Source organism: Pelophylax lessonae (assembly GCF_965119305.1).
Source record: "Pelophylax lessonae genome assembly, chromosome: 12".
In the NCBI taxonomy this organism is placed as follows: domain Eukaryota; kingdom Metazoa; phylum Chordata; class Amphibia; order Anura; family Ranidae; genus Pelophylax; species Pelophylax lessonae.
In genome coordinates, this window is record NC_138779.1 from 127424740 (window position 1) to 127452529 (window position 27790).

The 27790-nt window shown below is 43.1% G+C and overlaps 1 protein-coding gene across 1 annotated transcript in view; it reads right to left on the minus strand.

The window, feature by feature from the left end:
• Positions 1–14221: 14221 nt before the first annotated feature.
• NLRX1 (NLR family member X1) overlaps positions 14222–27790 on the minus strand; it is a 37182-nt gene continuing 23613 nt past the window's right edge. Inside the window, exons 5-8 of the mRNA XM_082274543.1 lie at positions 26184–27571; positions 22558–22644; positions 19876–20127; positions 14222–14876 (exon numbers count right to left, since the gene is read on the minus strand). Of these exons, the coding sequence (XP_082130669.1) occupies positions 14573–14876; positions 19876–20127; positions 22558–22644; positions 26184–27571 (2031 nt within the window). The 3' untranslated portion in view covers positions 14222–14572. The remainder of the gene's footprint in view (positions 14877–19875; positions 20128–22557; positions 22645–26183; positions 27572–27790) is intronic.

A 27790-nucleotide genomic window follows, 5' to 3' on the forward strand; every position in this document is an offset into this window, starting at 1 on the left:
AGAAAACTGTTTGCAGGCTTTCTTGTGCATCATCTTTAGAAGAGGCTTCCTTCTGGGATGACAGCCATGCAGACCAATTTGATGCAGTGTGCGGTGTATGGTCTGAGCACTGACAGGCTGACTCCCTACTCTTTCAACCTCTTTAGCAATGCTGGCAGCACTCATACGTCTATTTCCTAAAGACAACCTCTGGATATGACGCTGAGCACGTGCACTCAGCTTCTTTGGTTGACCATGGCAAGGCCTGTTCTGAGTGGAACCTGTCCTGTTAAACCGATGTATGGTCTTGGCCACCGTGTTGCAGTTTATATATGTATATCCCTGTATGTTGTGCTCATTAGGGTGCCCATCTCTTTAGTTTTTTCAAACTATCGATGCTCCCTGCTGATATCACTGCTTGTGGAAGATAATTCCACATCCTTACCGCTCTGACAGTAAAGAACCCTCTACGCAGTTTATGCTATGAGTAAGGCTACGGCCAAAACGCGTTAGCATTTTACCATGTTGTACACTGCTGTCATGCTGGAATAAATCGCATCAAAAGGAAGCATTCATGTGCCGGCTTTTCTTGTTACTTTTGCATTTTGCATCATGCAATTGCATGCATCTGGACACTGCAGCCTGAGCACCGACACTCAGTTCCACATTCATTTCACTATATGGTAGAGGTAGGGTGAGCTTGCATCTACTCTATGCAGTTTAAAGGTTAAACCGATTCTCCTCCCATTTTAGTGAATGGCTGCATGTCTTTTTAAATTCCCTTTCACTGAAAAGTTTTTTCCTATGCTAGGGTCCCAAGTACGGTATTTCTACATCGCTATCGTATCCCCTCTCAAGCATCTCCTCTCCAGAGAGAATAAGTTCAATGCTTGTATTCTTTCCCCATAGCTAAGATCCTCTAGTCCCTTTATTAGCATTGTTGCCTGCTAGAATTATGTTTTATTTAAATGCTATAATCATGCTTAATTAAATGGTTAGGGTTATGCTTTAAACTTTTAGTTTTACTGAAAGTCTCTCCCTGTATAATTTGAAGTGTGAAGAATGTAAATTTCCTCCCATTGTTTCTGAAGTAGTGGTAATTTTTGTTGACCACCTAGTATTTTGCTATTCTGAGATGTTTGCTTTCCTGTTGTATATACACATCTGTTTCCTTTATGTAAAGGTATATTTTTAAGTGACTCTTGCTGATGTGTATAGACTGGAAATATTTCTTGTTTTGAATACCCTATATAAGACCCAAAGACTGAAAATAAAGTTAAGTAACACATTCACTATGCTCTCATGCGAGTGCGTTACTTCCAGAGCTCTGACATTAAGGACATGTGGAATAGAAAAATATCCAGGCAAAGGTTAGTAAAGGAATACATAGGTAAATCCCATAGATAGATAGATAGAATTGCAGTTCTGGGAAAATCTTTTAGTTATAATAAAGTCATATAAAAAGGGAATATGGGTATACTGTATACCATTAACTTGTTATATATCAGATATGGTATCCCTTTAGTTGCTCTTTTCTGGGCTCTCCCCAGTTGCACCACATCCTTCCTGAGGACTAGTGCTCAGAACTGGACAGCATACTTAAGATGCTGCCTGGCCAGAGTTTTGTACAAAGGGAGAATTATTGTTTTATCTCTGGAGTGAATCCCCTTTTTAATGCATGCCTAATATTCTGTTGGCTTTGCTTGCAGCAGCTTGGCATTGCATGCCATTGCTGAGCCTCTCATCTACTAGAACCCCCAGGTCCTTTTTCCATTCCAGATTCCCTCAGAGGTTCTCCCCCCTAGTGAGTAATTTACATTCGTATTTTTAGCACCCAAATGCATTACTTTATATTTTTCAACATTAAACCCCATTTGCCACCCCATTAATTTATTTAGGTATTCTTGTAAGCGCTGAAGTTATTGCCCTGCTTAGCTTTGTATCATCCACAAATACTGCAATTGAGCAGCTTATCCCATCCTCTATATTGTTTATGAATAAATTAAACAGACTTGGCCCCAGGACAGATCCCTGGGGGACCCAGCTTATCACATTAGATCATTCTGAATACTCACAATTTATTACCACCCTTTGGACCTGCCCCTATAGCCAGTTTTTAATCCAGGCACTGACCCTATGATCCATGCCCACAAACCTCAATTTATAAAATAAAGGTTTGTGGGGAACTGTATCAAATGCCTTTGCAAAATCCAGATACACCACATCCACAGGTTTTCCCTTATCTAGATGGCAGCTCACTTCTTCATACAACGTTAATAGATTGGTCTGGCAAGAACGATTCTTTATGAATCCGTGCTGATTACAACCAATGGTACCTTTTCATTAATATATTCTTGGATATAGTCCCTTATCATCCCCTCCATTAGCTTACATACCATTGATGTTAGGCTTACTGGTCTGTAGTTTCCAGGGATATATCTCAGCCCTTTTTTAAATATTGGTACCACTTTTCTCCAGTCAGCTGATACCATTCCAGTCAGTAAACTGTCCATCATAATTAGGAACAATGGTCTATCTATCACCTGGCTGAGTTCCTTAAGGACCCTCGAGTGTAAGCCATGTGGTCCTGGTGACTTATTTATGTTAAGTTTTTTAAGTCTAAACAGAATACCCTCTAGTGACCACATATGGTATAAAATTAACTATCACGGGATGGTCCAAATGAAAAATGCAATAAAATGTCATAGCATCATCTAGCGGTAAAATTATATATATATATATATATATAATTTACTTACTGCCAGGTGGAACCTTTCTGCCTTCCTGTTGTTTCCCTGGGGAATGTTTTAATCACCAGACCACTCTTCCTTCCTCTAGAGAGAAGGCTTTTCTGTGACTCAGAATTTCATATGCAAAGCATGTCAGCAGAACCTCATGGGAAGACGATTGCTATGGAGGATCTCTAAGGTTTAAAGTTGCACCCCTTGGCAAGCGGAGCGAAGTATGCAGTAAAAGTGCATTATCTATAAAAGTATATATGTTCTTTGACATAAATTATGTCCATGCTGTTAGTTAAAAATATACTATAGATAATCCAAATCATTTTACATGTAGTTATGTTTCCTTAGATGTTTAATGTAATTTAGATATTATGCAGACAACTGAAATCCACCTTGTAACTTCATATTTGTAATTAACCTTGTAACCCCCTTTTTGGTGATCACTGTAAACAAATGTATTGTATGTCGTTTTACAGTTTTCAAGGTGCTCATGGTGCTTATGGCTTACGGTGCTCAAGGTGTTAAAGAGATTAACGTTGGTGGTGTTCAACCCTTCTGCCCACCTTTTGATGCAAAAGAATAAAAGTACTGCACCCGTCAGAAGCTCTCCTCTCGTTATTTACTCGATGCCAAAGGGGCCGCTACAATATATATATATGTCATGTAGGATCTGAATTGCAAATTTCCAGTGAGAAGGCTGTGCTTGAAACACCTTGTACATTCAATAATTGGAAATGTAACAGTTAAGATCAATATCTACATTCATTCCTGCTGGACATAATTGCATAGCTCAAAAATTCATTCTGTCTCATTCCTTGAGATTTTTTGTTTCATGTTGCCACCCCTCCAGTGGGGGTCAATCTTATCAATCCCATAGAAACTGGCCAAACTAGGGTCTCTATTGTGATGGGTTCTAAAATTATTTGAAAGGCTATGCTTTGGAAAACCTTTCCTAATATTGTTTAAATGTTCATTTATTCGAATGGCTAATTTTTGTGTAGTACGTCCCACGTATTACAACCCACGTGGACACATGACCACGTAGATTACATGCGTGCAAATTTCTCTCTTTTCTTTTGTTTGACTCCTGTTGTCCTACATGCTTTACATCAATTGCAGTGGAAGAACCCTTTCCTATCCAAAAACGTTGTGATCTTTTTAGGTGGATCATAGGTGTTCGGTGCTAATTTATTCCGGAGATTAGGGGCTCTACGGTATATAAACTTTAGTTTCTTCGGGAGTATAGCTGATAATGTTTTGTCTCTCAATAGTAAAGGCCAATGTTTCTTAATAATACTTTCAAAAGTTTTATAGTCACGATTAGAATTTGTAAGAAAAGCTAAGTTACCCATTTCCTCCTTAGTCCTGACCTTGTCCTTTAATAATTCGTTCCTATCCATATTTAAAACATCAACTTGAATAGACAACAATGTTTGTTCATTGTAACCCTTCTCCCTAAACCTTCTGATTAATATGTCGGATTGTGAAAGGTAATCATCTAGATTATCACAAATTCGTCTAATCCGCATAAGTTGTCCCTTGGGGATATCGCCAAGACATTTAGGATGGTAAAAACTAGCAGTTGGTATGAAGATTTTCTGTCTGTCTCTTTGAAGAAGGTTTTTGTATATTTCAATAAATGTATGTTAATTTTTAATTAATTAATTTCCTGTAACTCCACGCATGTAACCTACATAGTCATGTGTCCGTGTGGGTTGCAATACGTGGGATGTACTACACAAAACTTAGCCATTTGAATAAATGAACATTTAAACAATATTAGGAAAGGGTTTCCAAAGCATAGCCTTTCAAATCATTTTAGAACCCATCACAATAGAGACCCTAGTTTAGCCACTTTCTATGAGATTGCTAAGATTGACCCCCACTGGAGGGGTGGTAATATGAAACAAAAAATCTCAAGGAATGAGACAAAATGGATTTTTGAGCTATGCACTTTATGTCCACCAGGAATGACAATGAATAGATATTGATCTAACCTGTTACATTCCCAATTATTGAAAGTACAAGGTGTTTCAAGCACAGCCTTCTCACTGGAAATTTGCAATTCAGATCCTACATGACACATATAAATATATATATATATATATTTTACCACTAGATGGTGCTATGACATTTTATTGCATTTTTCATAAGGACCATCCAGGGATAGTTAATTTCATACCATATGTGGCCACTAGAGGGTGTTCTGTTTCGGGTTGGATACATGGTTCAATTTTATATTTTTTTATATTTCATTCATTTATTAAAATTTTTTAGATCATCTAATTTTTAGTCTGTAATGTAAGCGTATGGCAGTGTATCAATAATTTTAATATAATATTCCATTAATTTAAATATTTATTTTAATCAACATTCTGAATATACAGCTTTGTTGTTTACTAAATTATGTTCAATATGAGCACTGGTTTTTAGCTAACCAGTAGGGGCGCTATATGCAAAGGTTTTTTATTCAATTTAATTGATTTCCAGTAAAGATTGATGTGGATTTGATATCCTCTATTTGCCGGCGATGTGTATATAAGGAAGTGGAACTGACATGTCCGATCGCATGACCCCTGATGACGTCAGACACCTCTGATGAAACGTGTTGGGTTACGGGTTAGCGTGATACGTCGCTTCCGCCAATTGGAACGCAGGTGGACCGCAATCGAGTCCTCACGTATTTCAAAGGGTTTTATTCATCTGTAAGACTGTAAGTGGTTTTATTCTTCTAATGTTTGAATAAACAAGACTTTATTACACTATGGAAGCCTTTCTATCTTGTCTCCCTTGGATGATAATCCTTGAGGCGATGTGGCTGGAGATCTAGTATACCTTCCCCTTTCTTGTGTGTGAAAACTACCTCCGATGTGGCCTAATGCTTGTGGTGGAGATTTGTGCCAATATGGATATTTCTTTCTGTGAGTTATATACTTACCTCTAGTAAGTGGACATCGCTACTGGTGGTGGATTTAGACACAATATCATTTCTTGTGGAAGTCCCTCTGAAGAGCGATCCACAAGTTTTCCACGTGTGAATCACAAAATTAGTTTGGACATTACACATATAGTTATGCACATTATTGACTATATATGCTTGATGTAGTGTCACGGAACCATGAACCAGACGTACAACAACAGATAAGTGAAAATAAGAAGGCTTTATTGAAAATCAGGCAAAAAATTTGGGGGAGCATACCCATGTATTTCCAAAGCTGCTGCAGCTATGAACCAAAAGACATGTATATTAAAAAAGAATAGCGCGCAAATGCAAAAGAAATTACTACCAAATCTGAAGAGAGTCCATAAATAAAAATGGGGGTTTGGTCCCACCATATGGCCATATCGTGCTCAAGCCCACTACTGCGTCAAAGTACCCCATTATCAGTGGGTCCTACACTATCCATGAAAAAGAGATGAATCCAGCCCTTCTAACCCTTGGAGATAACACTCCTTGCTGGGGAAGATGTGCAAATGCACCACAGGGGACTCCTCCCATATCCACTTGATGGTGGACACTGATTGAGTACAGGTGTGTGTGGGGGGTGGGGAGGGCTGCTCAACCTCGATAGTCTGGTCAGACCGAATACATAATAAACAGGCAAAAAATTTGGGGGAGCATACCCATGTATTTCCAAAGCTGCTGCAGCTATGAACCAAAAGACATGTATATTAAAAAAGAATAGCGCGCAAATGCAAAAGAAATTACTACCAAATCTGAAGAGAGTCCATAAATAAAAATGGGGGTTTGGTCCCACCATATGGCCATATCGTGCTCAAGCCCACTACTGCGTCAAAGTACCCCTATGAACCAAAAGACATGTATATGGGAGGAGTCCCCTGTGGTGCATTTGCACATCTTCCCCAGCAAGGAGTGTTATCTCCAAGGGTTAGAAGGGCTGGATTCATCTCTTTTTCATGGATAGTGTAGGACCCACTGATAATGGGGTACTTTGACGCAGTAGTGGGCTTGAGCACGATATGGCCATATGGTGGGACCAAACCCCCATTTTTATTTATGGACTCTCTTCAGATTTGGTAGTAATTTCTTTTGCATTTGCGCGCTATTCTTTTTTAATATACATGTCTTTTGGTTCATAGCTGCAGCAGCTTTGGAAATACATGGGTATGCTCCCCCAAATTTTTTGCCTGTTTATTATGTATTCGGTCTGACCAGACTATCGAGGTTGAGCAGCCCTCCCCACCCCCCACACACACCTGTACTCAATCAGTGTCCACCATCAAGTGGATATGGGAGGAGTCCCCTGTGGTGCAGCAGGGTAGTCAGACAAAGCCAGGATCAGGGACCAGAAGCAGCAGCAGTCTTAGAAGCATGTGAACATGTGAACACAGGAGGACCAAGCAAGGAACTGAAGCCACAGACCTCCTATATATATGAGCTAGGCATCCAGCTCCTCCCAGGATATTGCTCACCTCATACTCCTCACGATTGCCCACTTGGACCGGACGGGGCCGAGGAACCGAGGAAGTGAAACGATTACACACCAGTGGCTTCAACAGGGAGACATGAAACACGTTGGAGATCCGCATGCCAGGAGGAAGCGCAAGGGCATAGGCTACCGGGTTTACCCTGCGAAGCACTCGGAAGGGACCAACAAAGCGAGGCGCCAGCTTGGGAGTGGGCACTCGAAGGTTGAGGTTGCGGGTGGACAACCATACACGGTCTCCGGCCTGGTAGGAAGGAGCAGGCGCTCGTCTGCGATCAGCCTGGAGTCTCTGGCGCTGCGCAGAGACCTCAAGGGACTTCTGGATCTGTACCCAAGAAGCACGTAGGACGGAAAGGTGATCCTCCACAGCCGGAATATCCTGGGGAGAGAATACCTCCGGTAACACGGCAGGTTGGAACCCATAATTGGCCATGAAGGGAGACGTCCCAGAGGAAGAGTTCACCGCCGTGTTCCTGGCAAACTCAGCCCAAGGCAGGAGGTCAACCCAATTGTCTTGGTGATCGGAGACATAGCAACGAAGGAATTGCTCCAAGGCCTGATTGGATCGTTCTGCGGCCCCATTGGACTGAGGGTGGTAGGCCGAGGAGAAGGAGAGATGAATCCCCAACTGGGAGCAGAAGGCGCGCCAGAACCTGGACACAAACTGACTCCCCCGATCCGACACAATTTCCTTGGGCAGACCGTGCAACCGGAAGACCTCCCTGGCAAAAATCGTGGCCAACTCCTGTGCAGAGGGTAACTTCTTGAGAGGAACACAGTGGCACATTTTGGAAAATCGATCCACAATCATGAGAATGACCGTATGGCCTCGGGATGCAGGGAGGTCCACAATGAAATCCATCCCCAGGTGTGACCATGAGCGCTCCCCGGTGGCTATGGGTTGCAGAAGGCCCAACGGAAGGTGCCGAGGGGACTTACTCTGGGCACAAACGGAGCATGCCGCTACATATGCGGCGATGTCGGAACGTAGGGAGGGCCACCAGAACAGACGTGAAACAGCCCAGGACAGCTGATTCTTTCCAGGATGCCCCGCGGTCTTGGAGTTATGGTAGGTTCGCAACAACCGAGTGCGCAACTCCTCAGGCACAAAACATCTGCCGTTGGGTCTCCCAGAGGGAGCACCAGATTGAGCCGCCAAAATCTGCTCACCCAGGGGAGAGGTCAGGCTGGTGCGAATGGCGGCCAGGATCTGATTCGGAGGTATGACCGAAGTCGGAATCGACTCCTCCCTGGACAGGTCGGAGTACTGCCGTGATAAGGCATCCGCCCTGATGTTCTTGGAACCGGGTAGGTAGGAGACCACGTAATTAAAACGTGACAAGAACAGAGCCCATCTGGCCTGACGTGGTGTCAATCTCTTGGCCTCAGAAAGGTAGGTCAGATTCTTGTGGTCCGTCAGGATGAGGACCGGAACCACCGAACCCTCGAGCAAGTGCCTCCATTCTTTAAGGGCCTGCACGATGGCCAATAACTCCCTGTCACCAATCTGATAGTTGCACTCCGCGGAAGACAGTTTCCGGGAGTAAAACCCACAAGGAAGCAGAGGACCCTCTGGTGTTCTACGCTGAGACAGAAGGGCGCCTACTCCCGTCTCAGACGCGTCCACCTCGAGGACAAAGGGCAACCCAGGGTTGGGATGCGACAGAATCGGAGCCGACACAAAGGCGGACTTTAGAGCCTCAAAAGCTCGGATGGCCTCGAGCGGCCAGACCTGGGAATTACTGCCCTTCCTGGTCAGATCCGTGAGAGGCTTGGCTAGCATGGAAAAGTCCCTGATGAACTTCCGATAATAATTGGCGAAGCCCAAAAAGCGCTGCAGGGAGCGAAGACCACTGGGCTGGGGCCACTGTAAGACAGCCGAAACCTTCTCAGGATCCATGGAGAACCCCTCAGCGGAAATGATGTAACCTAAGAAGGTTACCTGGGATCGGTGAAATTCGCATTTCTCAAGCTTACCGAACAGCTTGTTCTCTCGTAACCGTTGCAACACTCGTCTGACATCCAGAATGTGGGTCTCCATGGATTCAGAATATACCAAGATGTCATCCAAATAGACCACCACACACTGCTGCAACAGGTCACGGAAAACATTGTTAATGAATTCCTGAAAGACTGCGGGCGCATTGCACAACCCAAAGGGCATAACCAAGGATTCATAATGACCGGTCCTGGTGTTAAACGCGGTCTTCCACTCATCGCCCGCCTTGATCCTTACGAGGTTATATGCCGCCCTCAGGTCGAGTTTGGTAAAGACCGTGGCCCCTTTAAGGCGATCGAACAGCTCGGAAATCAAGGGTATCGGGTAAGCGTTCTTGATCGTGATGCGATTGAGACCCCTGTAATCGATGCAAGGCCTCAACTCACCGCCCTTCTTTTTCACAAAGAAAAATCCAGCCCCTGCCGGGGACGAGGATTTGCGAATGTGTCCGCGTGAAAGCGCCTCCTTCACGTACTCCTCCATGGCCTCATTCTCCGCTACCGACAGTGGATAGACCTTGCCACGAGGAGGAACGGCACCAGGTTGTAACTCGATGGCACAATCGTATGGGCGGTGCGGAGGTAGGGCAACCGCGCGCACCTTATCGAATACATCCCGGTACTCCTCGTATTCAGGAGGCAACAGAGAGTCCGAGGAAGTACACAGCAACTTGACAGGCCCATGGATGCAACTAGCCCCACACTGCGGTGACCACGAGAGGATCTCGGCCGATCTCCAATCGAAAGTCGGATTATGCTTCTGGAGCCAGGGGTACCCCAAGACCACCGAGTAGTGTGGAGACGAAATAACCTGGAAGCAGACCGACTCTCTGTGAACGGCACCAATGGCTATCCCCACAGGAAGGGTCTCATGAGTCACGTGTGGCGGCAGAAGGGGTCTGCCGTCTATCGCCTCAAGAGCCAGTGGAGAACCTCGGGCCTGCAGAGGAATGGAATTGGCGGCAGCGAACACACTATCAATGAACAAACCACCAGCACCAGAGTCCACCAACGCCTGGGTCGTCACTGAGCCCCCGACCCAGGAGAGGACAACAGTGATCAGTGGTTTGTCAACACGGGAAACCGGGGACGAGGAGACTCCACCCAAGATCTGCCCCCGACAGGATCTCAGGTGCGAGCGTTTCCCGGACGGTTCGGACATGCCAACCGAAAATGCCCACCGAGACCACAGTACATGCATCGACCCTCGCGTCTTCGGAGTACCCTCTCCCCCTCGGACAGGCGAGCAAAGCCCAGCTGCATGGGTTCACCCCCAGCCAAGTCATCCCCAGGAGGCGTGGGAGGAGAGGGAGGCACGGGTGGGACAGCAAAGGTAGGCGCCAATCTGTTAGGAGGCCTCCGCAGACTCTCCTTAAAGGAAGGTCTCTCCCTGAGTCTGGTGTCAATCAAAATCAAGAAAGAAATAAGAGACTCGAGCTCCACTGGTAGGTCCTTAGCTGCAACCTCATCCTTCAAGGCATCCGAGAGACCATGAGAGAAAGCAGCGACCAGAGCCTCATTATTCCAGCCCACCTCTGCTGCCAGGGTACGAAACTCAATGGCGTATTCAGCTACGGATCGTGAACCCTGTCTGATGGACATAAGGAGCTTCGCAGCAGAGGCAGCACGAACCGGCACATCGAATACCCTCCGAAGAGAAGCAACAAAACCGGAAAACTCGGCAACCACCGGATTGTTGTTCTCCCATAAAGGGCTGGCCCAGGCCAAGGCCTTGTCCGAGAGCAGCGAAATTAAGAAGCCCACCTTTGATCTCTCAGTAGGAAAGGCATGTGGCAGCAACTCGAAATAAATGCCCACCTGGTTAAGGAAACCTCGGCACTGAGTTGGCTCTCCCCCAAAGCGCTGTGGAAGGGGGGCAGAACCGGTCATACCCCGAAACACCGCAGGCGCAACAACAGGTGTCGGGGTAGACTCTGGCGCAACAACCGGAGCGGCAGTAGGAGCGGGCCCGGGAGCGACAACTGACCCATCGGCAACGGGAGCGAAATGAGCCGTGCGTTCAAGCAGGGTTTGCAACGCCACGGCGAACCGACCCAACAGGTGATCCTGCTGATCAAGTCTGGCAACCAGCGTGGGTAGCGAGGATGGCCCTGTACCGTCAGAATTCAAGGCTTGGTCCTAGTGTCACGGAACCATGAACCAGACGTACAACAACAGATAAGTGAAAATAAGGCTTTATTGAAAATCAAGCTGTAAAGCAGAAGTCCAAACGGATGGCGAAACCGAGGCAGAGTCCTTGCGAAGCCAGAGGTCAGGAACCAGCAGGGTAGTCAGACGAAGCCAGGATCAGGAACCAGCAGGGTAGTCAGACGAAGCCAGGATCAGGAACCAGCAGGGTAGTCAGACGAAGCCAGGATCAGGGACCAGAAGCAGCAGCAGTCTTAGAAGCATGTGAACACAGGAGGACCAAGCAAGGAACTGAAGCCACAGACCTCCTATATATATGAGCTAGGCATCCAGCTCCTCCCAGTGGGAAGGAGGAGCCGCAGGGTGGGAGGCTACAAGAAACCCAGAAACCAAGATGGCCGCCAGCACATGTCAAACGAAGGAGAACAGCAAGAAGGTAAGACCATGACATGTAGTGCACATGAGTTCCTTCCATTTGCACTAAATTGTCACTTTGGTGGTCTATGGACATTATTTAATTTTCTCTGCACTTTATTTATTTATATATATATTTAATGAATCATAATTTGTTATATTCATACAATTTAATTACCCCATGCACTTTATTTTATGAATGTATTAATCTACATATATTGGTAATTTAAATCATATTGGCACTCATTCACTTTATACTGTAGCGCGGTTTGTCAAGGGACCGATCGGATTAGATGCTAACCGTTTTTTTGAAGTTTACATTCTTTAGACCTTTTTAGGTCTATACAACCAGCAGTTTAATTTGTGCTTTAGAGCACAGTTTAGAATATTTATCCAGTTTGCCCAGGTAGTGGTTATTTATTCCACTCTTATATTTATATTTCTGATACTGCCCCTGTTATGAGGGTGCATTCTGTGAGATTTTATTAACATTACAGTCTTGGTTACTATATCCCCCCCCCCTTTCCCTTTGTGAAAATGGAGGAGAAGATTGCATTTAAAACCTTTGCCTTCTCCTTGTCTTTTGTAACCAAATTCCCTTCATCATCGTTTATGAGGCCAATATGTTCTGGCCTCACTTTTTAACTGTTTATATATTTAAAGAATTTATTGTTTTGTTTTTTTTTTTACTCTCCTCTGCCTTTCGTGGTCTGTGTTAGCTGCCCTGATTGCGATCTTCCATTTCTTATTGTATTCTTTGTTGTATTGGAATGCTGACAATGACCCCTCAGCCTTGTATCTTTTAAAGTCCTTTTCTTTGCTATGCATTTTTACGTTAGATTTTAGCCATCCAGGATACATTTTAGCTCTTTAATACTCATTTCCTGTTGGAATGCACTGGCCAATACTTTTATTTAGTATGTTGTTAAAGCACTCCCTTTTTTGCTCCGTGTTCTTTGTTCCTAGAAGTTTATCCCATTTAATATCCTCTAGCAAAGTTTAGGGTAGTTGGCACTTTTGAAATTCAGTATCCTTGTGCTTCTTATTTTTGTGATTTATACTAAAACGAATTGACCTTTGGTCGCTGTTTCCTACGTTTCCCTTTATTACCACATCTGCGATCATGTCTTTATTGTTAGTAATCAGTAGGCCTACTTCTGCATTATCTCTTGTTGGTTCATTCACCAAATGACCCATGAAAATATCCTGCAAGACATTTAGGAAATGGCGAGCATTAGACAAATGCGCTGTTCCTTCTGCCCAGTCCATATGTTGATAATAAAAATCCCCCATTATAATAACATATCCCATTATCTCAGATGAGCAGTTGCATGCAAAATACAGCAGCACTGGACATAGATTTGTATGAAGTAGAAATGGAACAGATTTTTGCTGGTGACAAATAGTGTGCAGGAAGCATTTAGTACCACTGGCAAGAATATAACCATTCTCATTACCGGCTGCCCCTATGCCCCTAGCCTGAGTCCTTATTCACACTGGCACTGTCAAACCTGCATTTATAAGCATTTAGAGGACATTTCTAAATGCATATAAATGCAAGTAATCATTTAGCAATGGTGCCATTCACACTCAGCATTTACCTGCATTTAGGTGCAGTCAGTTTAGTTGTGCTTACAGAAAATATAATTCTCCTTCATCCGGGGTCTGATTAGATCTAATTTTAAACAAAATGCATGTAAATGCATTTAAATGTCCTTAAGAGCCGATTCCCACATATGCAATGACAGATATTGCATGTGATTCGCAGCGCACTGCTCTGCAAATCACATGCCTGTGCGATGCTAAGTCAGCCATACAGATTGGCTGAATTTGCATCGCATTCTGACCAAACTCGCACAGGACCCTTTTTTGGGTCCGCACCAGAATCGGATCGCATGGGTGTTCACACCTATGCAATCTGATTCATGTCTGAACTGACAGTTCGCACTGCAATATGTGAACTGATCTGGGGCTGACGTTAACTTTGTATTGACACCCCCAGTGATTCGCATATGGCAGTGTGAACTGCCTGCAAGTTGAGTGAAAATGCGGAAACCCGCAGTGGATTTGCATGGTTCCTGCATCGCAAATGTGTGAACTAGGACTAAATGCAGCTATATCTGCTTTAAAGCAGGAACATCTAAATGCAGGGGAAAAAAATTATCTGAGAAAGCTCTACTTTCACGACCACTTTTCCAGGAGTGCCGGTATGATAGAGGCTTACATTGTTCAAAACCCACTGAAACCAATTTTTAGAGTCTTTGTTGTGATCTTTGACAATGAATTAGTTCACAGTACAAGGAGCTAAAGATGTCAGTGTTAGCCATTTTTAAAGTTTGAATAACGTATTTACAGTACATGTTCCTAACAAGCTGTCATTTCATTAATAATGTTCATAGTCTGGGCAAGGGCACACTTTAAATTTCAAACCTACCCTCAAAAAGTAAGAATAGAAAAACATTTTTAATTATAAGAAAATGCATACAGGAAAAAAAAATTACCAGATGTTTTATTTAAAAATTTTAAAAGGATGAACGTGAAGCTTTAACAAAGAAGTAAACAACACTTGATGCATGAAAGCTTATCATACACCCCTTAAAAAATGTGCAAATAGCCACCACTCCCTTGTATGCACAAAATATTAGGAGTACTAGTGCAAAAATTCATCCACATTCTATTGCTTATGTATCATGGCGATAACACACAGTTGACACCATTGTACATATGCTGCAAACACACCCTGTACATGTATACCATTTCTTGGACGTGACCTTTAACTGTACGATCAATATCTGAAGCAAACACTGGAAAACGAAAATGAATTGCATTTTGATCACATCTCTTTTAAAGTGTTCCCTGCTGAATTCTTCCCAGCATACGTTTCACCTCAGTCTCTACGCGGAAAATCCGTGCTTTGCGCCACAGACTTGAAGTTAGTGCCCGGCTTTGCTGCAGATCCCGCAGGAGTAGAGTGAGGTGAGCACTAATACGTGCATGATCCCAACCTCCAACATTGGCCCGCAGCTCCCTTAAAATGAGATGCCAGTGACGTGATGCATCTGTTCCCTCAGTAAGAGATACAAGTACTTTGACCCCCACAGGCTTCAGGGTTTGGAGACCATCATCTGACAGTTCGTTAAAGTAGAGACTGCAGGAAGAAAAAAAAAAATACCATACATTTACAAGAGTTTTTAGGATAAAACTAGATTTGAGTTATAGGCTAAAGCCACATAGATATGACAAAATGCAGTTTGTATTTAAAGCTGCACTCTAGGGAGAGAAAAAAAGACACATTTTATTGTTGCTCTGTAATTATTATTACATACTGCTGATTAGAAAATGCATTTACCAGTTTATATTTACTAAAATAATTGCATTTCCATGTTCTGTGTACTGTGGGAGATCGGATATAGTGAATGCAGGGTCATGGATTTAGTAACACTTTAAATAAACTTTTGCTCTATCGTGCCCAGTTCTTAATGCCATAAAAGTTATTATTTGAAATAACTATGTTGGATCATTTATTTTATTTATCAATAAATAATATTGCTGCGCCAAGTGAATATATCAATAAATGTGTCAAAATAACTTTAAATAAGATATCAATTTTTGAATTTTTTGAATTTTATGGTTTGCACTGATTATTATTATTATTTTATCATTTATTTTATTTGTTTGAACCATTCTCTCATTTCCCCGAAAAATAAATTACAAAACATTTATCAGTACAAATATTTTATCCACAATATAATATCAAGTGTCATAAATCCAGTTGCCCACTTCACACTTTTTGCTTTTCTGCAATCCAGTAGTGCTCAAAATGTATATTCCATCCTCCATGGTCAGAATGACACCCTTATAAAAGGCTCACTCACAATGTTTGACTCCTTACTAATAAGTAGGATCAAACTGCTGTGGATAAAAATCCTCCAATGTTTATAGTCATCTACCTATAGTGGATATAAAAAGTCTACACACCCCTGTTAAAATGTCAGCTTTCTGTGATGTAAAATAATGAGACAAAGATAAATAATTTCAGAACCTTTTCCACCTTTAATGTGACCTATAAACTGTACAACTCAGTTGGACAACAAACTGAAATCTTTTGGGTGGATGGAAGTAAAAAATAAAAAACTAAAATAATATAGTTGCATAAGTATGCGCACCCTAAACTAATACTTTGTTGAAGCACCTTTTAATTTTATTACAGCACTCATAATTGCCTATATTTGCCCACTCTTCTTCGCAAAAACACTTCAAATCTGTCAGATTGCGGGGGCATTTCTTGTGCACAGCCCTCTTCAGATCACCCCACAGATTTCCAAGTGGATTCAGGTCTGGGCTCTGGCTGGGCCATTCCAAAACTTTAATCTTCTTCTGGTGAAGCCATTCCTTTGTTGATTTGGATGTGTTTTGGGTAGTTGTCATGCTGAAAGATGAATTTCCTCTTTATGTTCAGCTTTCTAGCAGAAGCCTGAAGGTTTTGTGCCAATATTGACTGGTATTTGGAACTGTTCACAATTCCCTCTACCTTGACTAAGACCCTGTTCCAGCTGAAGAAAAACAGCCCCAAAGCATGATGCTGCCACCACCATGCTTCACTGTGGGTATGGTGCTCTTTGGTGATGTGCATTGTTGTTTTTGCACCAAATATATCTTTTGGAATTATGGCCAAAAACATCAACCTTGGTTTCATCAGACCATAACACATTTTCCCACATGCTTTTGGGAGACTTCAGATGTGTTTTTACAAAACTTAGCCGGGCTTCGATGTTTTTCTTCGTAAGAAAAGGCTTCCTCCATCTTGCCACTCTACCCCATAGCCCAGACATATGAAGAATACGGGAGATTGTTGTCATGTGTACCACACAGCCAGTACTTGCCAGATATTCCTGCAGCTCCTTTAATGTTGCTCTAGGCCTCAGGTCTTAGGTATATCTAATGCCTTGGAAATTCTTTTGTACCCTTCTCCTGACTGATACCTTTTAACAATGAGATCCCTCTGATGCTTTGGAAGCTCTCTGTGGACCATGGCTTTTGCTGTAGGATGTGACTAAGAAAATGTCAGGAAAGACCTACTAGAACAGCTGCACTTTATTTGGGGTTAATCAGAGGCACTTTAAATTATGGCGTGTGTTTACCGACTCCTATTTAACATGAGTTTGAATGTGATTGCTTCATTCTGAACACAGCTACATCATCAGTTATAAGAGGGTGTGCACACTTATGCAACCACATTATTTTAGTTTTACTTTCCCCCCTAAAAGGTTTCAGTTTTTTTTTCAACTGAGTTGTACAATTTATAGGTCCCATTAAAGGTGGAAAAAGTTCTGAAATGATTTCCTTTTGGCTCATTTATTTACATCACAGAAACCTGACATTTTGACAGGGGTGTGTAGACTTTTTATATCCATTGTGTGTGCTGTGTGTTCCCCACCTCTTTTAGGCCCTGTTCACACCTGAGCATTTTTCAGCTCGTAAAACGTTCATCTCTGAAGTCTCAAAACACCCAACAAGCAAAATCCCATTTATTTCAATAGCCCCCTGTTCACATATGAGCATTTTGTCGCCTGAAGCAAAACACCTGCAGCTCTAAAAAAGTACATGAGCTTATTTTTAGGCAGATTACAAGCGTTTTTGTTAGATGTCTAGGCCTGCCTCCAAACACCTGCAAAAAACACCTGAAAAATGCCCCAAAAAAACGCCCAAAGAAGATGCTTCAAATCAAATGGCTTTAAAAGTAATTCATAAACAAACTGCCCCCCCCCCCCTCCTTGAGAGCAGGGGGCTTGAAATCCTGCAAGAGTTGACTCTTGCAGAACTTCAGAAGCTCCCAGCTTTGCCGAGAGGCACAGTGACTTCACCCGTGTCTTCCAGAAGTGTCAGAGGCCGGGGGAACAAGGTAATCATTTCTGTGTCTGGGGTGGCGAACAGTTTGTTTACGAAAGGTTTTTAAAAGCCAATCGCGTGTGGGAGAAGAAATCTGGCACAAAAAAGAGACCGTTGGTTTGCCATTAAAGGTTCACTTTAACATTTTATCCCATGGACTGTACACAAATTAGGGGAACATCAGATGTGTATGTGGAAAACACAATTAGTCCAAGATGATTTATTAATATTTGAATATTCAATGGGATGTTGGTTATTACACCATTATGAATTGTAAATAATGATGGATATTATTCTAATTCGATTATTTGGTGTACAAATATATCTATGTCTCCAGAAGAAGTGGACTAAGTCCAGAAAAAGCATTGAGCCCCAGGATCATCAAGATGGGGTCTGTACCAGTAATAAAGGTTAACCACTTAATTTACCCCCTTCCTGACCAGGGCCTATTTTGCGATTCGGCACTGCGTGACTTTAACAGACAATTGCACGGTCGTGCGACGCTGTACCTAAACAAATTTGACGTCCTTTTTTTCCCACAAACAGGGCTTTCTTTTGGTGGTATTTGATCACCTGTGCGATTTTTTGATCATGCGCTATAAACAAAAAAAGAGCGTCAATTTTGCAAAAATAACAATATTTTTCACATTTTTTTTATAAGAAATTCCCCCCAAAAAAAAAGTCAAAATCAAAATTTTTTAACATTTTAGACCAATTTTTTTTATGCTACATATGTTTGGTAAAAAAAAAATCGCAAAAAGCATATTTTGATTGGTTTGCGCAAAAGTTATTGCGTTTACTAACTAAGGGAAAGATATTTGTCATTTTTGTTGTTTTTTTTTTTAACGAGTAATGGCGGCGATCTGCGATTTTTTTTTTGCGGGACTGCGACATTGCAGCGGACAGATCGGACCCTTGACTGACATTTTTGACACTTTTGGGGTTACCAGTGACATTACTAAAGTAATCAGTGCTATAAATATGCATTGTTACTGTAAAAATTACACTGGCAGGGAAGGAGGGGTTAAGTGTGTCCCTAGGGGCGTGCTTCTAACTGTGATTGGATGTGGCTTGAGGTGTAAGAACAGAGATCAACGGTCCTACATAGCAAAACCGTATGATCTCAATTCTTACACAGGGGAGAATGACAGGCGGCTGTGTTTACATTAGCTGCCTGCCTTTCTCCCGCTGTAACGGACAATCGCGAGTCCGCCGGGCACAGTCGCAAGCGGGAGCGCGCCTCCGGCGGCGCGCGCTCACTCCCTAGAGCCTCACAGGCTAGCGACGTAGACCTACGTCACTTTGCCTGTGAGGGGCTGACTGCCGATGTAAATCATCGTTAGGCAGTCGGCAAGTGGTTAAAGCTTATAGCCAAATTTTTTTTTCTAATTGGTTCTGTACCGAGGATGTCAGGAATAAAATCCCTATTTCTGTCTGTGTCCCAACATATTCCCCCTCTTTTTTTGTTGGGTGACTATTTTCACAGAGGCAGAAAGTGATGGAAAATACACAAATTTAGAGTTGCCACAAGAACAAAAAGCAAGGGTAAATCTTCCAAGGGGGATTCCTGTTTTAGGGCTTACAGCAAACTCCATCTTATTTTGAGACTTTCACTAGGTTCACGCAGGTGTCAGTTTATAGTGCCCTCTGAAAAATGACCTGCGATGGATTGATTTTAAGAGGGCAGTAGAGCAGTGGTTTCCAGGCTTTCAGGAGGTGATCCTGCAACAAAGCATTGTGACTGTGACATATCTACAACCCCTTTTGGCTGCCTTGTTAGGCTTTCAGTAGGCATTCGGGGAAGAGGACAATAAATGCAGCTGAGCCACTTGTTTTTACCACCTGTGTGAATGAGGCCTTCCTCTGACCTTCTTTTGAGTCTGTGAGACAGGATGTGAAGGAGAATGTTGCCAATGGGACACAGACTGCAAGAAATAAACTGGCAGGGGTTTCAACCTTAAAAAACAAAAAGATTGTGGCAATACATACAATTTAAAGCTGAACTAAACACTGAACTGATACTCATTTACCCCTCAGCGAATTTGAGAAATCTCTGTGTGTCTGAGTGTGTGTGGACCCAGGGAATTTTGTGTTGCCTTCCAAAACTGTTGGCGTATTTCAGATGTTAACCATGACAGTCGTATCTCCTTTTTCACCCTAGTATACCAAGTATGTTACAGGAGACCTGTGTATACTTACTGTTTATGAAATATACAAGCTATGATACAAAAAATACATTACATATTAGTGGTACTCACTGCACTCTGCTCAGTGTTGGGTGGTGTGCAGCCTCTTCAACAAGCCTGAAAGCCGCCTGGTCATGTATCCCATTGTAGGCCAGATTTAGTTCCTCAAGATGTTGATTTCTTCCCAAGTGATCTGCCAACATCTCGGCCCCCTTGTCTCCAAGATTAGTGTGAAGGAGTGATAAGTACTTCAATGAACTGTTAGAAGCAAGACCCTCCATAATAAATCCCACTCCTTCTGCTGCCAGAGGGTTATTACACAATCTAGGCAGAAAAGGACACCATGAGATGAATCCTCCAACACAATGTCAAACACAGATGTGCAGTATGTCTGGACAAGGTAAGGAGAGTCTAATAATATTTCACGGCAATAACTTATATACTTCCTCAAAACTAAATGGGGAAAATATGGCAAACTCCTCATATACATTTCATTGTGGGTCTCTGCGTTTAAGAAGAGAAGTCTGTGGGCAGTCAATTCTTTCCTTCAGCAGGTCAGAGATGTGCCATTGCTTTGATACCAACAATTAAAGTCAATGCACACTAGGCTTAAAAAACGTCAATTCTTCTGGAAGAAAAAAAACGCTCATATAGAGCATTTTTGTACAGGCGTTTAGAACAGTTTAGTGATTTTTCTGCCAGAAAACTCCTCTTAAAAATGCAAACCAGAAGTGTTTTTTTCCTGCCTCTAAATGCTGAGCTTAAGATATGCCTCTAAACTCTAAACCTAATGTGCATGGGCATATAGGATAACATTGAGCTGCTTCTACAGGCTAAACTCCTGTAGAAGCAGCATATTTAGGCCCAGTGTGCATGGAGCTTTATTCTGTAAAATGGAAGGGTGGTCACAGATAAATATTTTGTAAAATTGTCATGTACTAGAGTTACTAGAGTTAAGTATAAGCTGATCTGTCAGGAAATAGTTGATTAGTTATATTTAGACATTTCAAGTGCTTCCCATTTTAACAATATCCTGCTTTGTAACTACTTATAAGCAGGGCCTGTGCAAGGATTTTTGTCTACTTAGGCGAAGGTGCCTGAATTGCATCGCACCAAGCTGCATGGTGCCTGAGCACCATGCAGCTTGGTGCATGTGAAAACACGCGCCCGCTGGTGCAGATGCATGGCAACTCTCACCCATCTGTTATAGTGCAGCAGGTTGTTCTGTGGGTCGTGAACATATGCAATATTTTGTGGGTTTCCAACCTGCACAGATGGGAACCTAGCGGAAGAGGAATGGCAACAAGGACCAGAAGGGGACAGAGTGCAGCGCTGCAGCATAGAAAGGGTGTATACTGCTTTAGGACTTTTCTTTTTTTAATGGGGTAAAGATTTTTCTTAAACATTTTCATGGAGTAGGGTTTTATCAGGAATCAATTCAAAATATGTGACAGAGTAATAAATAAACTGTGCAACAACTATATGTGTGCTTGCTTGGTGCACTCAAATCATCTGAGTGAAAATTTTTGTGCATTTGATGATAAAACATTACTGTTCCTTGCAGTCTCTGATCTGTTGCAGGTTCCACTGCAGTGGCACAACTACCAGGGACGCAAAGGTTTGCACTTGCGACCGAGCCCTGGAGTTCAACCACTGTGGGGGGGGGGGCAAGTCTCTTCCCCCTTGATTCTCCGGGCCCCCCCCCCCCTTGCAGTCGCTTTTAAATGTACAGGAAAGGTGCCAAGCGCCAGAATGTCACTGCATACCTGACCAGAGGACTCCCCCCCCCCTGCCTTTCTTGCAAATTTGAAAGCGACTGCAAGGAGGAGGCAATTTTGGGGGAAAGGAGGACCAAAAGACTAAGCCTGCAGGCAAATACAGGAGGTCAGCATGTGACAGATCCAGGCCACACAGAGTCTGTGGGGCAATCAGTCACTCTGTGGGTAGGGGTAACTGATATAAGGATGAATGGAAGCCCTAAGGTGGGGGGGGGGGACAATGAAAGGTCACCCCTTATATCAGTGTCCTCACTCACCTCTTACATCAGTGTCCCCTCTTTAAATTAGTGTATTGACTCTGCAGACTCTAGTGTAAAGGGAAACTCTGATATATGGGGGTCCCTGGTCACCAGAGTTCCCTCCCCCCAACATCTGAGTTCACAGCAATCCACCCTAAATCAGAGCTCCCAGAATGATCCCTTACGTCGGACTCAGCAGAGTTCACTCTTTCAGTGCAAGGGGAAACTTTGTGGACTCTGAGATAAGGAGGAATTCTGCAAACTCTGATGTAAGGGGGGGGGGTGGTTCTGGAGACCAGAGAACCTCTTACATCAAGGTTCCCCTCGGATATAATGAGGGCTATGGGAATTCTGAGAACTCTTATGTAAGGGGGAACTCTGTGGACTCTGATATAAGGGGGAACTCTGTGGACTCTGATATAAGGGGGAACTCTGTGGACTCTGATATAAGGGGGGGGAACTCTGTGGACTCTGATGTAACTCACTTTACCTACACTTTAACTGTAGATGACCTCCTTCTGAGCAGCATTTGACCTACTTCAGGCAGTTAATGCATTCCAATATACTGGTATGGGAATGCAAATCCTGTTTTAATTGAACCATAGTTTCTTTACAAAGCCCTAATTATACCTTTCATTTCTAAGCTGCATTATATTCCTCTGACATCAACACACAAACCCTATAAACAAGCACAGCATACTGGCATACAGAGGCATTTTTTGTTGTACTAATCTTACCGTAAACTGGTAATCGCACAGTCTGGATGGAGCAGAATATCTTTTATTTCTCTGCAGGAATTGGATCCTAGTGAATTCATCTGCAAACTAAAACAGAGATGCCATTTTATACAAACCTTGCAATCCGGAGTGCACTATACTGATAATTATAACAGAATTTTAAGCAGACACATCAAAAGCTTGCCATGGCTGTTTACTGCTCTACCTGTCATTAACATCTACAAACTGTATATAATTCTGTCACTGCCATGAAGATGTATTATCATCACCATTCTTAAGGTGCCAATGGAGGAACCAGTGTGTACAATGTTCCCAGAATAGTAGGTTATTATAATAAAGATCTACTGAGACAGACAAAAAAGGCTCTCTCGGCTTACTCCCTCCTCATTGGCTCAGATAATGCCATTGGCTCCCGCTGCTGCCAGTCAGAGCAAGTGCGGAGGGAGCAGGGGGTGGGGCTGAGACCCACACTGTGTGGCTTATGGACGCATAGAGCGGAGCTTGGGAGTGAGTACGCACAAGTGTCTCCATGAAAAGTGACTCTGTGCGGGAGACCCCAGCACTGGTGGGGGACCCCAGAAGAGGAGGATTGGGCTACTCTGTGAAAAACCATTGCAAAGAGCAGGTAAGTATACCATGTTTATTATTTTAAATCACTTTAATGTTTAGTTCTACTTTTGCAGCCAAATTTGAGAAAACCCCACTATAGGTTTGCCATGTCTTACCATGTATGCAGCATCTTCAAAAACATTTTATTTTTAAGTATTTATTATCTATTTCTAGTTGTTTCTTAGGAGCAGGCATTTGGACAGACATAGCTTCTTGACCTTTTGGCTAAGATCAAGTGTAGTATCATAGGTTGGGTGGGGGCTATGCAAACCTGCTGGAGTGATGGGGACCTGGAAGGTTAGTACTGGTAGGAATTGAACGTGGTGCGCCCATAGGTCATTGGGCGCCGGGAGTAAATTCTCCCTGAGAAAGCTGGAAGGGTCCATTACCTCCTGGTTCGAACGGTCTACCTTTTCTGGCCATGGGCTGGGGAGGCAGACAGTCTGCGCTGTCTGTGCCCTCTGGGAGTGGTTGCCCCAGAGGTGCTCTTAGTAACACTTGGGGGTGGAACCCCCATGTGTGAACCGACACATGTTCACTGCTCCAAACACTTTTTCTGCACTGCGCCTTTTAGGGTTGGGCCTTTTGGCTAAAGTCCGGGTCAATTTTTGTTACCAGGCCTCAGGGACCGGGCAGTGCACCATGCACAGCCACTTATATATGTACTTATTTTCTCTCCCACGTTTTGGTTTTGTCACTTTCACTTTTGTGTGTGTTTTTTTTTTCTTAATAGGATGGAGGGTGTGAGTCTTTGGGCTTGCCCTGAAGTCTAGGGGGAGGATGTGTGGTTCTCAGGCTCCTTCCTCCTCTGCTCCTGGGGGGGGTCTCTCTTTGGCACAGCCCCTCGGGGACGGCTTTAGCTGGCCTAGAAGAACGGGTCTGCCAGGCCTTCTGGCTAGGCAGACCATTGGAAACCCTTTGTCCCTGTCAGGAGCCTTGCGCCCGGGGATCAGGGTAGAGGTCCTACCCCTTCGGGGGGTGGACAAAGCACCCCCCTAATTGCACTTTTTTGCGTGTGTTCACATGTACTTTTTTTAGTTCACTTATGGGTTTTTAGTTTCAGGATTTGCACCACCGCGGATTAATAAAAAAAGAAAAACATTTGGGCAGACTGCAAATTATACTATGTTTAGTTTGTGCATTTTTCCTCAATGGATTAATGCAGTAAACTGAAAGGACACATTTTTTAATGTTTTTTTTTTAGGTTAAGCTGGATACACACTATACAATTTACTTTTGATTTTTTCTTTTAGATTTACCAAAACCATATAATAGGAGGTCAAACCTAAACACTTTCAATTAGTATGCAAACAGGCAGGCCCTTATACTACATAGTTGAAGTTAAATCTAAAGGAAATCAAACAACAAAAGTTGTATTGTATGTATCTAGCTTTACACTATACAAATGGGAACATGTAACAAATCTAAAGCAGGCGTTATCCCAATTCGTCTATAAAAGTGTAAAAACTGTTTAATGCAAGAACAGGCAAATTTTTAAACAAAATAGTAACCCCATTTTAACATGCAGTAATCACTGATACGTAAAACTGCAAAAAAAATTGGCTTTAGGCACAGAAATCCCTAGATAATCAACCTTCATGACTAAGTAAAGCAATTCAAACTGAATCCTATTAGTAAAGGACTGCAGGTGCTTTGCCGGTTAAACAGCCTGAGATTTAGCTGTCAGGAAGGTTTGAGAGGCTGCTGTAGAAATTAGCAATATTTAAATATATTATTTTTAAAACTGCTGTTGTAGTACTGCAGAAGCCACTACAGCCTGCAGGTGGCAGTGTTAGGGCTTGTTTATGCTAGTGGTGTCCTCTGAAAAGCAATCCCTGGTGGGATGCTTTTCTAAAGGCATTTCACAGGCTTCGGTGAGACGTTATATTGCCTCCTCCCCTAAAAACCCACACTAAAACCAGACAAATGGGTTGTGTTCAGGGGGTGGTAATGCTTACAGAACATGACCGGGGGGGGGGGGGGGCTCATTTTTTGCCATGTTATGATTCAAAGCATTGCAGCTGTGGCATGTGTACACCGCCATCCACTGCCTTTGCCTCAACCGTGTGTTGTTAATGTCTACCAAGTGCAAATGTAAACCTTCAAGTGATTCTAAAGGTTGTTTTTTTTTTTTTTAAATAAAGAACATGTTATACTTGCCTGCTCTTTTGCACTAATCCTCCTTTTTTTGAGTTTCCGCCGGTGGTCCTGGCTTCTCCCCCCTACTGAGTGCCCTCAATAGTAAGCCTCTTGCTACGGGGACGCACAAGCAGGCTCGCTCCTGAGCCACGCTCCTGTGAATGGACATTCACACACAGAGCATAGCTTTGCCCCCCCCCCCCCATTCTATCCTCATTGGTTCACTGGCTGTGATTAACAGCAGCAAGACCCAATGGCTCCCACTGTTGTGTGAGCCAATGAGGAGAGAAAGACCCAAGAGAGCTGCAGCTCTCATGCTCACTGCTGGATCTAGATGAGGCTCAGATAGGTATAAGGAGGGGGGGGGGGGGGTCTGGTGAGGGGGAGCTGCACCCAGAATGCTTTTTATCTAAATCCATAGAATGCATTAAGGTTACAAACCTTCTGCCTTTAAAAACACTTTAATTTGCAGCCCGAAGGCATATTTTTCAATCAAGGCTCTAGCCTGCATTAATCAATATGTCATAACTGACATGGTGATCACATGGTTCCCAATCATGCATTGGGAAAAAGCTGCCAGCAAAAGCCCAGAAGGATGTAAATTACCCACCATGCAAAGTGTCAGCATATGGATTTTAAAGGGGAAACGTTTTGCAAACATGTCCCAAACACAGTACCCTGTTTATATAAAGATTGCACATGGGAGGGGGTTTAACTACTGCAAATTTTCACATAAATAGCACAGACACATAACGATGGGAACATATATTGACTCATTTTCATACCTATGCTTTTTACTTTTATAACACATAACTCTTAATTTGCTTCATTTTCACGCCACCTAATATTGTCACCTAATGTAAATATTTTTTCCTCACTTCACATTCTGGCATCTCCTCAGCAAGGGGGATAAAGTGTGGATGGCATCAGGATCTAGATGGCAGTTACTGAGGTTCATTTCTGCAACTGGTTTCCTGGTATCTCCCATTACCGCAGCCACAACAGTACACTTGAGGGGTGTCATTCGGACAGTGGAAAGATCCAGATCTCGTAGTGAACTGACCAAGCCAGCTGTAAATCCTTCATTCTGAAACTCATATAAAAAGAACAGAAAGTCCAAGAGCTCAGAGGGTGGCAACTTCTGAAGGCTCCTGCGTAAAAGATCCTTTTTCAGAGCCTTTGTGATTTCAAATGCGTCCACATTCATTATCGAACACCCCAGCTGCTCTAACATAGTGCGATTTTGACGTGATAGAAGCCCTCCCATGAATATAGGAAATAACTCAAATGCTTCCTCTGGGCCAGCGTCGTCTGTTAGTTGAGAAGGCCCTTCAACACCAAGGATGCTTGAGTTTATCTGGTCCAAAACATCATCATTATAAGAGTCTTCCTCCCTGAACATTTCTACAGCCATAGTTTGAGCTATATTGTCACGGTTCTTCCCAGTAACCCTTCCAAACAGCCGAGGAACGACACGTAACAGGTTAAAGAGTGCAAAGATGCGTAGAGGAAGAAACTTGGACAACACATTGACTACTGCAACCACATCTTCTCCCGCTTTGCCGATGATCTCAGAAACGTCTTTTCCCAGGCGCTGCAGAGCAGTCTTATGTTCTCCCAATACAAAATAAAGTGCAGCAAGGTACTCCTGCATAGCAGGTATTGTGAAGACAAACAGGTTCTCTTGACCTGGCTGAAGGCAGGGTGTCAGGAAGAAGCGGAAGGCATCAGACCGGAAGACATTTAGAAGATTAAGCTCCTCCTCACTGTTTAATTCCCCATGAAAACACTTTGCAACTTCGTCTTCAGTAAAACGTGTGCGTCGTGACAGACAGCCTTCATATGCCAACTTACCTACAGTGCGTGCTACATAACGCATGAGAGATATCTTAGAGGGATGGGTTATATCCAGCACTTCTCCAGCAAAATTAAGTCTCAGGAAGGTTGTATAAATTCCAGTCAGTGTCATAGGGGGATCGCCTGGTTTGGAATAGTACAGCAAATGTAATGTTGCACAGGTTAGCCAGCAGTATGAGGGCAAGAAACATGCGGCAGACAACTGGCTATGATGTTCTAAATTACGACTTAACATCTCTGCTAGATTTTCTGTTTCTTGAGGATCTGCATCTTTATGGCCCAGACGCACTTGGAAGTACATCTTCTGTAGCTCTGTGTCAGAAAAGCCACAAATCTCTACATATCGCTCTACATATTTCCTTGGGATTCTCTTAAGGGCAGAAGGACGAGTGGTGACCAGGACTCTTGCCTAAAAAGAAAAAGAAGCATTTCCTGTTACAGTTATCTATTTTTGCTTCAAAAGAGTCACATTTTAGGATAACAAAGAGGAAACTACTTAATTACTTTACATAGTTGTAACAATTTAAGGGAGTTACTACCATCTAGATTTACAATTGTACACAATTTAATTTGTAGCGCACCAGACTTTTTTCACTATCACTTTTATTTCCATAACATTGGATCTTTG